This window comes from Passer domesticus, chromosome 11 (assembly GCF_036417665.1).
Source record: "Passer domesticus isolate bPasDom1 chromosome 11, bPasDom1.hap1, whole genome shotgun sequence".
NCBI classification, from domain to species: Eukaryota; Metazoa; Chordata; class Aves; order Passeriformes; family Passeridae; genus Passer; species Passer domesticus.
In genome coordinates this window covers 4330337-4343628 of record NC_087484.1, presented here as the reverse complement: position 1 = coordinate 4343628, position 13292 = coordinate 4330337, and the positions used below count along the sequence as shown (strand labels likewise).

Genomic DNA, 13292 nt, shown 5'->3' with positions numbered 1-13292 from the left:
ATTTTTAAAGTAAGCCTGATGCAGGAAGACATGCAAACAGAGAGAGGAAGCAGCGGAGTGGCTGCTGCCAGTGCTATGTTTGGACAAAGATTTGGGTCCTCTCTTTTGCTCCTAATTAAAACCAAGGAAAGCACACTCAGTTGAGACAGGAGTTGGGGGGTTGTGAGCACTGAGCTGTTCCCATCTCTGGACTGGTATCCAAGGGCCTATCCCAGTGTGGTACCTTTCCAAGATGCCTTTGGGTTCAGGAACGGAGTGAGGAGCAGTTCTTCAGCATCATCCTCTTGCAAACATCTTCCTCTAAGGCATTAATTGCCAATTAAAGAGTATTGGTTACAAAGTAGTGGCAGGCAACAAAAGCATTTCCATGTCTTTGTGGAGACAGTGTGCAGTCTCCCCCGTGGCCATTCATGCTCACTCGTGAGTCACTGTGCAGTCATCAGAGCGTGTGTTGGCCTGCATCCCACACATTTCCATTCCCACCCAGGCTTGTGGAGTCAGTGATTCCCCAGCTCCACCTGGACTCTCACTAGAGGCTGGAGCTTCCCAAGGCAGCTGTGGTGCATGGCATTTCTGGCATGGCTTGGCTCAGCTCGGCTCGGCGGGGTCACGGCGGCGCTGGCAGGGCTTGCTCTGTGTCCCTGGTCTTGTGCTGCTGCCAGTGTGTGCTTTGTTGGCTGTTGAAAGTTGGTTTTTCTGTGTGCTGAGGGGTTTTGTGGTTACCTGGTGGCGTGGTTGGGTTAGGAGGAGGATTCTGCTCGTGGCATTGCTGTATAATTACTGCATTAATATTTGGTGTCACAGATGAAGGCTGCTCTCACGGTCAGGAAGTAACACCAGGTAACTGTTTATGGTCTAGGCCAACATTTTTGGATTTTTTAAGAGCCTGGAAAAAGTGTTCACTGCACCAGAATATGTGCTCTGGAAAAGGGGTCCTGTCAGGAGGCAATATCCCTGCATGTGGTATGTCAGACCATTTTTAATAAAAACAAATTTGGAGTTCAGGATCCATTTGTTCAACACATAAAATTGTATCCAAAATGACACTGCTGTTTGGAGAAAACAAAATGATACTAAGAAAACCCGCAATACTTCATGAGGGAACATGAACATCTCATTCTAGATAATAAATACTACTTCTATTAGTATTTATACACCCTGCTAGAGAGGCAAAATAATAAAGAGAAGATGGAATTAGTTCACTATTAATATAAAATATATGAAGTAGATGATATACGTGGTCTGCCATGTGGGAGTATTTAGGTGTTATTGAACTGGGAAAAGGCAAATGGTTATAGGGTGATGTAGTCCAAGATAAAATTCAGCATCTGCTTTTTGTTTCCATAACAGACTCCTATTTATAACCCCTTCTGATTGTAAAGAATTACTAAAATAGGGAAGAACAAATATTGACATATATCCCTGGAAGTAACAGGAGGACTAGGGAGAAAGCAGCTTCAGCTGCTTGGGACAGGCAGGTCCCAGCAGTGCTGTTCCATGGCTGTGAGTCTCTCTCTCTCTGTGTGCAATGGATGGCCATGACTTTGGAGCATGTTTTTGTTTTGTTTGCCTGGACAGATAAAGGATCCATCCGTAGCCTGAAGACAGGTGTTGGAGAGCTGCTTGGGGAAACCAGGTTCTGGCACGGAAAAGACTATTGCAACTTTGTTTTTAAAGACTGGGTTCAACTCGACAAGCCTTTTGCTGGTGAGTGGGAGTCTTTGCATTCCCCAGACTTTCTTCTGTACCTTTTTGGTCTCAGATCTTATTTTTCCTGCCTCCAAGCCAGAAGTAACAAGGCTTGGTTTGGTTTGGTTGCTAGGAAAAAGCAGCAAAACTCCCTTTGAGGGGTTTTAGGGCCAATGATGCTGTTGCAGTCCAAGTGATCTGCCTTGGGGGTGCTTGGTGCCAGAAACCTCAGTCTGAGGAGGGGATGCTGTGCTTTTCCACACTCATGTCCTCTGTCTGAGGAAGTTCAGCCATGCTCCCCTGTCCCACAGACTTCATTGACAGATACACCACGCCCAGGATGCCCTGGCACGACATCTCCTCCGTGGTGCACGGCCGAGCCGCGCGCGACATCGCCCGCCACTTCATCCAGCGCTGGAACTTCACCAAGGTGGGTGTGGGTCTCACTGCTGGGGGCACGGAGATAAGCACAGCCTTGCCTCATCCCCCTGCCCTCTGCAGGCATCTGTTTTATTTCCCTTTGCTGTTTGATATGTTGCAAGCATTTTTTCTTTATCTGTTGCAAGCATTTTTTCTTTATCTGTTTTTCCTCCCTGTGCAGATTATGAAACCCAAATACCGGTCCCTGTCCTACCCATTCCTGTTGCCAAAATCTCAGCAAACTGCTCATGAGTTGAAGTATCAGGTGCCTGAGGCTGTTCCTGCCACAGTCCAGGTGAGTGTTAATGGTCTCTTGCTCACATACTCCTCAGAGGGCTTGTTTTGCATCCTTGCAGGAGGTTTGAATGCCTGACAGACCCTCTGCAGAACTTGAATGATAAGATGCAAAACTCTTACCTAATTCAACTCACAGATTAGGTGATCAGATCCTCAAATGCAGTAGAATAATGCAACACTTTTAGCAGAGAGGCATACATTTCTATGTCCACCTTTGAGGTAAGGGGACTAAAGTGCCTGCAGTACTCAAGTGGTGGGAACACTGTGACTTTGCACAGCCATGTGGTTTAATGGTTTGTTTTCTGCTGCTCTTCATCTAACACCTAACATTTGGACTTGATGATTCAAGAAGGCCTGATGGGCTGAGGTTACCCACTGAGTATTTATCTCAGATCTTAGAGCAGACTGCCAGGCCCTGACGCCTCGCTCAGACGGGTGGTGGTCAGTGAGAGCCCAGCATTAAGTGGAGTCTTGGGGCTGTTGCTTTCTGCCTTGATCTTCATCTGCACTTTATTATGCAGCCCTGCACCCCTGTGGATCCTCTGCAGTTCCACACAGTCAGCCCACAGTCTGATTTGTGACAATCAGTCTCACAGTCAGAATTGCCAAGATACCTCTGTTCAAAAGCCCAGTTTGCTCTGTCAAGTGCACATACTTGAATACTTGAGTATTGCTGTTACCCAGCAGAAATAGGAACTTGTTGAAGAGTACAAAGTCAAAATAGTTATGCTGAAGCAGCAAAACCATTGTGTGTCTCTGTGGATGAAAGATGTATGAAGTAAGAGCAGTTAGACCAAAACCAGGAAAAATGCATGACTTTGCTTTTTGTAAGGAGTGGTCTGCCCAGACAACAGCACTGCTTGGGGAAGCTTAGTGAAATAAGATGCTTTTTTCTGGTTTGTGGGTTGCCAGGGCATTGTCTGCTCCTCTCTGTGTGGTGTGAGGGATGGGCAGCACAGGGATCTTGTGTCGGGGTTCTGGGGTGTTTTCCATCAGCCTCCAAAGCAAGGCTCCCAGCTTGCTGGGAAGTAGTCCCCTTCAGGCATCATCCTGTTCCCTGTGGCTGTAAATGCCTCCCTGTCTGTGTCTGACACCAGCTTTTTGGGAAATCTTGTTCTCATGGAATTGATGGGGCTTGTGTCCCCTGAGCACCCTTTAACCGCAAGATAAGCCACAACTTCTGAATCACGGGGTTTGCTGTAGCAAAAAGTTAAGCTCTACTGATTACAGAACTGGAAGCAGTTCCCAAAGGAGAAATTAAACTGAGAAAAACATAGATGCAGCTTCTCTTCAGTCCAGCTGCAGAGCTGCTGGCTCAGGACATGAGGCCATGGGAGAGGAGGATGGACTCAAGCGATGACTGCGGAATCCGCAGACTCCGGTGCTGAGTGATGGGTGAGCACTTGGAAAACCAGCCTGGCCACCACATTGCTGAGGCATTGCAAATAACTGATACATCCAGGAAATGAGGGGCTGCTCTCAATGATGCCATAAACAGCAAAAAGAGAGCAGGTTTGTCTTGTAAATTATTCATTCGAAGCTACCTTGCTCATTTCTTATTTATGCATCTGTCAAAACAGCCCTGCATGTAGACAGATAAACAAACCTATAAGATATTAGGCTGCAAATGGATTGTCCTGAAATGTATCAACCTTCCCAGTGTGAGGGAAAACTGGTGGGGAAGAACATTTGTAGTGCCAAGCCTGGTGGAAGCAGTGAGGGGGGCTCCTCTGCCTGGGCTGGGGCACCCTGTCTGGGTGCAGCTCCCCAGGCTGCTTCAGCTGGGTTATGATTTCTGGGTGACTTCCTCAAGCTCCAAGGCAGGGATTTGTAGGCACATAGTAAAATTTTGACTGTCTCCTCCCTAATACCCACAGTGGCTTGGTTTCCCTTGGTCCCCAGGTTACACCAGTGCCCTGAGCATCCCTGAAGTCCCACTGTGAATCCAAAAGTGACTCAGTCTCTCCTCCTGATGGAGGTTTCAGATTTGGCTGCTGTACAAGTGGGACAGGGGAGGACACCTGCAGCCTGAATCTGAACTCTCCCTCCTGGTTACCTTTTTCTGGAGCCTCCATGGGGTGCATCAGGGCATCCCTGTGTGACTCCTCCTTTTCTGCAGGGACAGAAATATCAACCTCTTGCCTGTCCAGTTTATTCATTTTGGAGCAGAGGGCTCAGGTGCTTGCATCTCCTCTCAGTGGTACAGTTCTGCACAGAAATAAGCAGATATCCTAAAATCTTGTCACAACTTTTTATCCAGAAAAACTACAGCAATATTCCTGTTATTCTCAGTATTGAATCCTATGGCTGGTCAGCAGCCAGTCCCTGTTATCTCCATTTGAGTGCTGTGCAGGGATTTTATAGGCAGAAGTTACTGCCCCAAGGTAAAATCCAGCATCCCAGGACTGTCCTTGGCTGTGAGGTGATTGAGGAAAGCCTGGCTGTTAGTTTCTTGTTTCTGACCTTGTTTGCAAATCTGTCTTCAACTGTGGGCAGATCAGAGGAAGGGAAAACACAAAGGATCCTTGGGGATTGCAACGTTGCTGCAAGCCCAAACCATTGACCTGTCAGCAACATATTCCAGCCTCATTGTACCATCTGGTTTTGCTCTCCTCTGTGAGGAGAGGAGTAGGAAAGCATTTCTGGGAGGATAGAGCACTGACAAGGGCTTTCCCCTGGGCAGGGAGGATGAATGCAGTGTGTGTGGGAAACACTATGGAGGTACAGGCTGGGAAGGAGGAAAAGGAGTCTGGCATGCTCTCCCATCCTTTTTCATTTGAACTTCAGGGCTTTGCTTGCAATAAGCAACGTGATTTTTGCAAGAGCACAAAATTGATTCTTGCAAGAGTCAAATAGAGATCTGCCAAAGGCACTGCCAGATTTTTTTTTCCACTATTCCATCTCCCAGTTTCCACTCCAGGGTTTGCAGTTATCTGCCAAAGCCAGCATTGCAAAAGATATGATGTGGTGAGGCAACATCCCATTCCTGATGGAAATGCAATGAAAGTTTAATGCTCTGGCAGCAGCTGACGCCCTCACCTCTTTGAAGTCTGCGTGAGAGCCCTGCTTTGTTCAGGGTTTGTGCACTAGCCCTCAGCAAACATCACATTTATTACCCTTGTATCAGTTAGAGAAGTTAAAGGGATGACAAGCTATTGAGAGGCTCAAGGGAGGGGAAGGGAGAGGCTGGAACAGCTCTGGAAGGGAGGGGCACTGCTGGGCAGCATGTGGCCTTTTGTCCCCATGAAATAGGTTGGGTTTGAACCACCTTGACAGGAGTACCATTAAATACATTGACAGGAAAGAAAAGTGTCCAGAAGTGTGAGATGGAGCACCAGTGATAAGGGAAGGACTTAAGGAAGTGTAGCAGACTTCCAGGTGTTGGTATGTGTGAGTGCCACAGCTTTGTCTCCATGGGATGTTGCCTTGGTGGCATTGTCCTGTCCCTGTGGCTGTTAAAAACTTTATTTTGAGAAGGTCCAAGATGAAACACCTTATACTAATTCTGCTGTTCCATCCAACATTTTCTGATGTCTGTTCTTCCCTTTGCAGGGGGATTTGAGGTTGTACCTGATGGGAGCTTTTTGGGTGGTGCTATGCCAGCTTTTTTGGAATTAGCCATGGCATATTTTGCTGGGGTGAGGCAGAGGGATGGTGGCACTGTAATAGGGGCAGCCCAGGGTGTGGAGTGAGCTGGGGTGCCAGTTATGTGGAGGGGTGAGGAGGAGTGTAGGGAAGGGCAGGTGGATGATGCACTGGGAAGTCATGGTGCTGCAAAGGGATGGTCCTGAGTGATGGTTCTGTTGTCTTAACTAGCAAAAAAAAAAAAAAATCAGATTTTGTGCACTAGAAAGCTACAATCTGCCACTTTCTGAAGTGCAGTTCCAGATTGCTGTGCTGGTGAGAGTGGAAGTGCTGTGAGCTCCAGTCTAGGCTGCATATGGAATAATTAGCCTGCTTTCAACCCTGAAAAACTGTTTTTTCTTTTCTTATTAATGCCAGTAACAGCTTATTAATGCCAGTGGTGGAATTTTGTTCAAGATCTCAGTCTGCTGTGGTGCTCAGTCTTGTTTCAGCCCAGCTTGGGATGAGTGGGAACTCTCAGCCTTGGCTTTGTAAATCAAATGAGTGATTTAAAAACCTTGGGAATGATCAGCATGGCCTTGCAGGGGCTTGTGCAGGCAAAGGGCAGCTGTTTGGCACTGCTAAAGGCTGTGACAGCCCTTGTATTCAGGCTGGCTCCCTCACTCCAAAATTTGTGACCCCAGCAGTCATTTAGGGAGACTGCAGAGTGCACCCTCCTGTTGGCCAAGAGAGCAGCCAGATAGGAGAGTTGCAGGGCCTGGTTTTTACTGGGAAAAACAGTTGTGGGAGAAAGCTCCTGTCCAGGTGAAGGAATTAGCTCAGGAGCCATCTGCTGTTTAACAGCCATGGCCCTGAGTGCCACCTCCAGAGATCCTCTGGAGACAAGAGGATTGGTTTGGTGAATTCCCAAGAGATCAGGATTTTTCTGGAACTGACACACACATTTCACAGATCCCCAGCCCCTGGGTCTTGTGCTGGGTGGGACTGGCCCCAAGTTCCAGTATAATGGTTATATTGAGATATTTTAAGGGTATTGTTTCAATGTTTTTGTCTTGACAATGTTTAAAGAGAGAGGCTAATAACGAGTTACTCTTCTCCCAAGCACGTACTCTGCCAGCACTTAATTAAAAACTACATTTCCATCTAGGAAAGCGTCACTTGGGGTGTAGTGTGGCTGCCTCTTGACTCAAAGTGCAGGAGCAGGAGGTGCCACAGCATCTCTGGCTGGAGGGGGTGGGATGCTGACTGCTGTGGGGTTTGCTCAGCCTGGCCCAGAGCACAAGCAAAGGTTGTTTCTCATGTTGGTTGGGCTCTCTTGTGCAAAAACTGCAGGGTGGAGGGGCAGGACATGTCCTGGTGATCCTGCAGGAATCTACTTTAAAAGTGAATTCTCAGTAAAAACTAAGAAATAAATGTGGGCAGCTGAACAAAATAATTTAAAAGTTGTATCATCACAAATGGGATGGCTTGTGTAAGAATTTGGCAGAAGAAACAAATGACCTGAAGTGCTGAGGACAAAGGCATGGCCTGCATTATCAGACTGACTGTGTGATTCTGTACAGCCTCCTTGGGGGAAAAACACCCTGCCCCACCTGGAGACCAACTTTAAGGTGCTGGGCAGGAGATCACTGATGGGGATATGCATCCTAAAGCTTGGAAATTTAGGTTGTTTTAAAAGCAGTTTATCAGAAGACCTTAAGCAAGAGCAAGCATCTGGAGCTGCTCAGGTGGGAGAGGGCACTAGTACAGCAATGGGACAGCAGGGCTCTTATGTTTTTAATCAAAACATTGCTAAGTTTCAATACCATTTCTGCCTGCCCTCTCTCACAATGACAAATGCACTAGAAATGTTGCACTCACTAATTTAGTAAAATTTAGTAAATTTAGTAAAAGCCTGGCTGTGCCAGGGAAGAGCCTTGGCCCTGGGGTAGTTCAGGTGCCGTGGTGCTGTCCTGCATGGACAGAGCTGGAGGTGTCTCTCTCTGCTTTCCAGGTGATCCGCTCTGCTGCTGACTGGTCTGCTGGCATCAAATACCACGAGGAGTCCATCCACAAAGCCTACATCAGCGTGATAGAGAACAGCAAGCACTACATCTACATAGAGGTCAGTGGCAGGGAGGGAGGGCAGGAGGGTCCTGATGCTCTGGGCATGGCTTGCAGCTATCAGGAGGGTAATTACCTCTTGAGGTTTGGCCCTCAGTTTTTAGGCATTTAGACAGATCCTTTACCTTCAGTGGTCTTCAGGCTGTGTACCCTGACAGCCATCTGACCACAAGGTGGAAAAAAGTAGACTTCTCCTTTATAAGGCTCTTTGCAAAATTGCCAGCAGCTTTCATGGCCTGTGCAATAGCCTCCCTGTCCCCTCTGTGGCTTTGCAGTGTCCCTTGTGCGTGCCCAAACCTCCCACTCACAGGGCAGCTCTTCATCCACAGAGCCTTCAGCTGCAGCAATCTCTTGTGTCAGAGTGACACTCAGTGCTGGCTGAATGGAGATGCTTTTTTTCCTCTTTTATTTTTTCCTTAGGCTCTTGTTAGGTTGCTCTTTACATGACCTTTCTGAGGAGTGTGATTAATAAGGACTAATTCATTGCCTAAGCAAGCACAGACACACATATCATTGAATCATAATTTCAAAAAGCTCCACTCCAATGGCACACAAACCCAGCTATCTTTAGTTGTTCTTGGTCTGAAATAAAGCATGCAAATACTTTGGTTTGGTTGCTGGCAGTGTCTGACAGTAGTTTCTCTTGCTTTTCCTGCAGAACCAGTTTTTTATTAGCTGTGCTGATGACAAAGTTGTCTGGAACAAGATTGGTGATGCGATTGCTCAGAGGATTCTTAAAGCTCACAGGTAACCTGTTCTTACTGAGGCAGTGGAGCTCTTCAGGTGCACTTCCATGGTGTGGTGCAGAAAAATAACCCCTCAGTGGCCACAGCTGGACAGTAGCTGTGCCAACACAGAACTGACAGGGTTGAGCATCTGCATTTGCAGCAGTGAGACTCCTGAGTGGTTTCTTTGCATCCAGAAAGTGATTTTCTGGACTTGCCCCAATGTAAATGTATTTTTAACTACAGAGCTTGTTTAAAGGCAAGTCCTTTGTGCTCTGGTTCAGTGACACCTTTGCTCCATTGCCAGTTTGCCTTGAGCTGGGTGGTCAGGCAATTCCATGGGTGGGAAGCATGAACTGGGATTTGTGGTTTATTTAAATCAGCTAGAGAGGAGCGGCTTCAAACTGGGGAAGCAAACACATTTTGAGGATTTGACTGCAGGGTTCTGCTATTGTTTGAACAACTTTTCTGGTACATGCTGGAGGGTGTTCACCACCTCCAGTCTTTGCAAGGGGACCGTTGTTTGTTCCTGGATGGATTGAATCCAGGTTTTAGACCCTCTTTCAGCACACCTGACCCTGTGCTAACATTAATGCCACAGGTAGTGGCTTGTCTTCACTTTGATCCTGGGCAGCCTTGCTTAGGGCTGCTCCCCTGGAGTCTCTTTGAGACATACATTTCATAGTTTAAAACTGTACCCTGCTCCAGCTGGGCTGAAATGCAGGAAACTTTCTAAACTTTTCCCTTTCATCTCTCATGGGCTTTTTCACCACACATGGAGATGGTTTTTTGCATGGATTGTTTTTTCCATATTGTAGTTGTCCAGAACTCTGCAGTGCCCTGCTTTTCCAGAAGTTCTCTCTCTAAGGTTGCAGGAATTTTGTTCTTTTTTGCACTTGAGCTTGGAAATGCCCACTTAGATAAAGGTACACAACCTGAGACAGCCACCAGAGTGCAGGAAATGTCTGCAAGGCCACAGGAGCTGCCCTGGGTCAGACTTTGTTCAGGGCACTGTGGAGAGACTAAAAGTCTATCACAAAAGGGGGTCACACAGATTCTTAGTGACCCATTTCCAGATATGATGCTCACTTCTGCATTACTCTAATTGTATGCCAGTATTGTGCTGGGTTAATGTTGGCAATTCCTAATGGAATATAAGGTTCAAATTCTGCATTACCAAAGATTAAAAGTAAATTCAGACCTAAATGGTTTGTATCATAATGCTGATTTTCCAAACTGCCCCAGGAGAACAGCATTTAATTATAAATTAAGGTCTGTAGTGAGCTTGTATACTTCTCACTCTTCTAGACTAAATATTTTCTACTGATGTTATTAATAATGTTCTTTTCTTGGTTTCCTCTTTTTTTTTTTTATGGGTGGCTCTCTAAGCAGTTTGGTAAACACTGTCCTTATACAAACAAGCTGCTTTTTGGGGAATGCTTTTGTTGGTAGACCTTTCTCATGATTCAAACAGACTTGGTTTCACAGTCTCTTGTGTCTGGGTAAGGCCTCATTAACAATTTCTGAGCTCTGCTGCTGAACCAGAGCCAGTCTGCAGAGCCCAGCACAGCTGGAAGGAAGTGCTGGTTGAAATGAGACACACAGGTCTCACTGTCTCCCTCCCAGCTCAGATGGGACCCAGTGCTTCACAATTCCCACACCCCTAAATTCACAGGCATACTTTGCCCGAGGAAGGAGTGCTGCTAGCAAAAACTGCAGACTGGCTTATCCTCAGAGTGCTGCTGGAATGGTTTTGTGCTGATTAAACTGTGTTTGCCATCTAGTGGCAGCATCCTTCCATGGAGCATCATCCTGGTCCTCCTCCTCCAGGGCACAGAACAGGGAATTCCCAGCACCCAGGGGCACCTGGAGAGTGCTGTCAGAGCAGATGCACCTGGCATTTGTCAGCAGAGGAAACCCAAAGGGAGTTTTGAGAAAAGCCCCAAGCAGTGCCACAATAGTAGCTTTTGTTCTGAATGGGGTCAGGATTAGGGTATGGATTAGTTTGGAGAACTCTGGAACTGATTTTTGGGTGCTGTGGTGTATCAAGGGTATATTTGCCTTCCCCTAGTGACCAATGTTTTGCTTGTGCCCTGAATTTTTCCACCTTTTGTGGTGTTTCTGACTTCTGAAAACCAGGAGGCAGTGGGAATGTTGGGTTAGGTTTTGGGTGTCTGCCTGTGACAGCTCTGTAGGCTTTGCTCTGCCAGGCAGCTGTCCCCACCAGCCTGCACCAGCATCAGTGTGCCTGTCCTATTGGGGTGCTCAAACTAACTTCTGTAGTGGCAGACAAAATCTGAAAAATTCTTAGCCTGCCCCTGAATTTCAGTAAAAATGTGTTTCTTTTCATTTAGCTTATTTTGTTGTTTGCTGAGAGTAAATTATTCCCTCTGCTCCAGAAGGAGCACTCAGAGCAGCACTGATGGCAGGTGATGATTTCCTGAAACTGGAAATCATCAGAAACCGCTCTCTTAAATCTGTGTGGTGGCCTTGGATGGGAACCAACTCAGTCATGTGGGGGGAAGTGAACCCGAGGGGACTTCACCTTGTGTGCAGCTGTGCCTTGTGCAGGCTGCTGTGACCCTCCCAGGCTGATTCTCCCCCTGAGCACTGTCTGTTCCTCAGGGAGAACAAGCGCTTCCGAGTGTACGTGGTGATCCCGCTGCTGCCCGGCTTCGAAGGGGACATCTCCACGGGCGGGGGCAACGCGCTGCAGGCCATCATGCACTTCAACTACAGGTACCTCAGCCAGCCTCTCACACCCCTGCACGCCTCCCCTGCTGCTGGGGGACCCCAGCCCCTCCTGCCATCAGTGGGACCAGCGTGCACAGAGCTTTGGGCAACCTGGTCTTGGGGAAGGTGTCCCCACTCATGGCAGGGGCATGGAGCTAGATGAGCTTTAAGGCTCCACCAACCCAAACCATTTTATGATTTGTTTTCCACTTAGGTGATTAAATCAGACTTGCTGACCTAGATTTATCTCCAAATCTGCCTTTTTGGCCGATACTTGGCCTGGCTCTGCCCGTTGGTCCCATGCAGGCAGTGGCATCTTCCCCAGTGTGATTCCCCTGCTCCAGGATGGGTGTTTTGGTGGGGGGCACTTGCAGCCCAGCAGGTCTCATAGGAAGGACTGAGATGCAGAAGAATAGTCCTTGTGCTGAGAAATGTAGGAGGTAAAATGGCCCGAGATGGTTTTACTGGAAAGCTGCTATATTATGGTATGGCCGGGGCACAGTCAGTGTGCAGAGACTGCTGCAACCCTCAGAGTGAAATCCCCCTTGTCTGCTGGCCTGCAGGGGTCCTGCTGCACCTCCATGAGGATGAGTGGGGCAGGGGACACAAGCAGATGGAAAGTAGCACATGCCCCTGACCCTTCTGCCTGAGCTTCCTCCTGCAAGGGCAACCAGAGGAAATTGCCTGTGGGTTGGTTGGTTCTCAGTGGAATTCCAGCTGTGGCTTTTCCAGCTCAGCCATAATCACACAAACTCCCTGACCTGATGGTCTGCATGTGTCAACATTTTTCTTAACATGATTTCACAGCCACGCCTAGCACAGGGTGTAGCAGCCCTGCTTGTCACACGTTTACAATCATTGCCACGTGCTCTAGAAGGCAGAAATGCTCCCCAGTTCCTCTGCAGGATGGTATCCTTAGCTCCTTTTGGAACATGAGCAGTGCTTGATGTAGTAACAGTCACTTGGGAAAAGAAGCACCCCGTTTCTCCTGCTGTTTGAGAGGCAGCTGTGTTTGTGATTTACCCCACCCAGTTCTGCTCCAGCACAAGCTGCTGTCTGGAGCCACGAGGGTGCTGATGGCTGCCTACCTTCTTTCCAGGACCATGTGCCGGGGGGAAAACTCCATCCTGGGCCAGCTGAAGGCAGAGGGTAAGAACTTTTTTCCTCTCCTCTGTGTTGTTTACTTTGGATGCTGCTGTTTGATGGATCTGTAGCACATAATGCAGCACATGCTGCGGGCTCGTGGGGCTGAGAGCGACCTCCTCCTTGCCCGTCCTCCCATGGCGAGCTCTGTCAGGTCACACAAGCCATGGCCACTTGTCAGAATTCAGACCTGGCTGCAGCCCTGGTCCAGAGGAGGGGAGCACCCCAGGGAGGAGCACAGCACAGTTGCAGCTGCTCAGGATTGTGTTATTTGGAAAATGTCCTGAGCGGGGTCACGCTTCTGGGAGCGATGAGCGCTCAGCCTTCCCCGCGGATCCCACACAGGGTTCATTTCTGGCAGTTGTCAGATGTGGAGGGGAAGAACCTGCCGAAGCAGGAGGCTGTTTCCTTGCCATGAGGAATCTTGCTGGAATTTGCTCTGCTGGGAGTTGGAGCACTGTGAAAAGCCACATATCACAAGCACTAGGACCGTGCATAATGCCTCATTTGTTCTAGGTCCTGGTGTAAATCTGAATTGCACAAAGTGCATTAGGACACATTTGCCATACTGACCATGGGCAAAACACCTGCTTCCAG

The 13292-nt window shown here is 48.0% G+C and overlaps 1 protein-coding gene across 3 annotated transcripts in view; it reads left to right on the top strand.

Moving 5' to 3' along the window:
* PLD1 (phospholipase D1) overlaps positions 1-13292 on the top strand; it is a 74361-nt gene that overhangs the window by 51983 nt on the left and 9086 nt on the right. For all 3 annotated transcript variants that reach the window (XM_064385239.1, XM_064385240.1, XM_064385238.1), the window contains 7 exons: positions 1579-1707; positions 2001-2119; positions 2291-2404; positions 7985-8095; positions 8753-8841; positions 11445-11558; positions 12652-12701. In XM_064385239.1, the coding sequence (XP_064241309.1) occupies positions 1579-1707; positions 2001-2119; positions 2291-2404; positions 7985-8095; positions 8753-8841; positions 11445-11558; positions 12652-12701 (726 nt within the window). The remainder of the gene's footprint in view (positions 1-1578; positions 1708-2000; positions 2120-2290; positions 2405-7984; positions 8096-8752; positions 8842-11444; positions 11559-12651; positions 12702-13292) is intronic.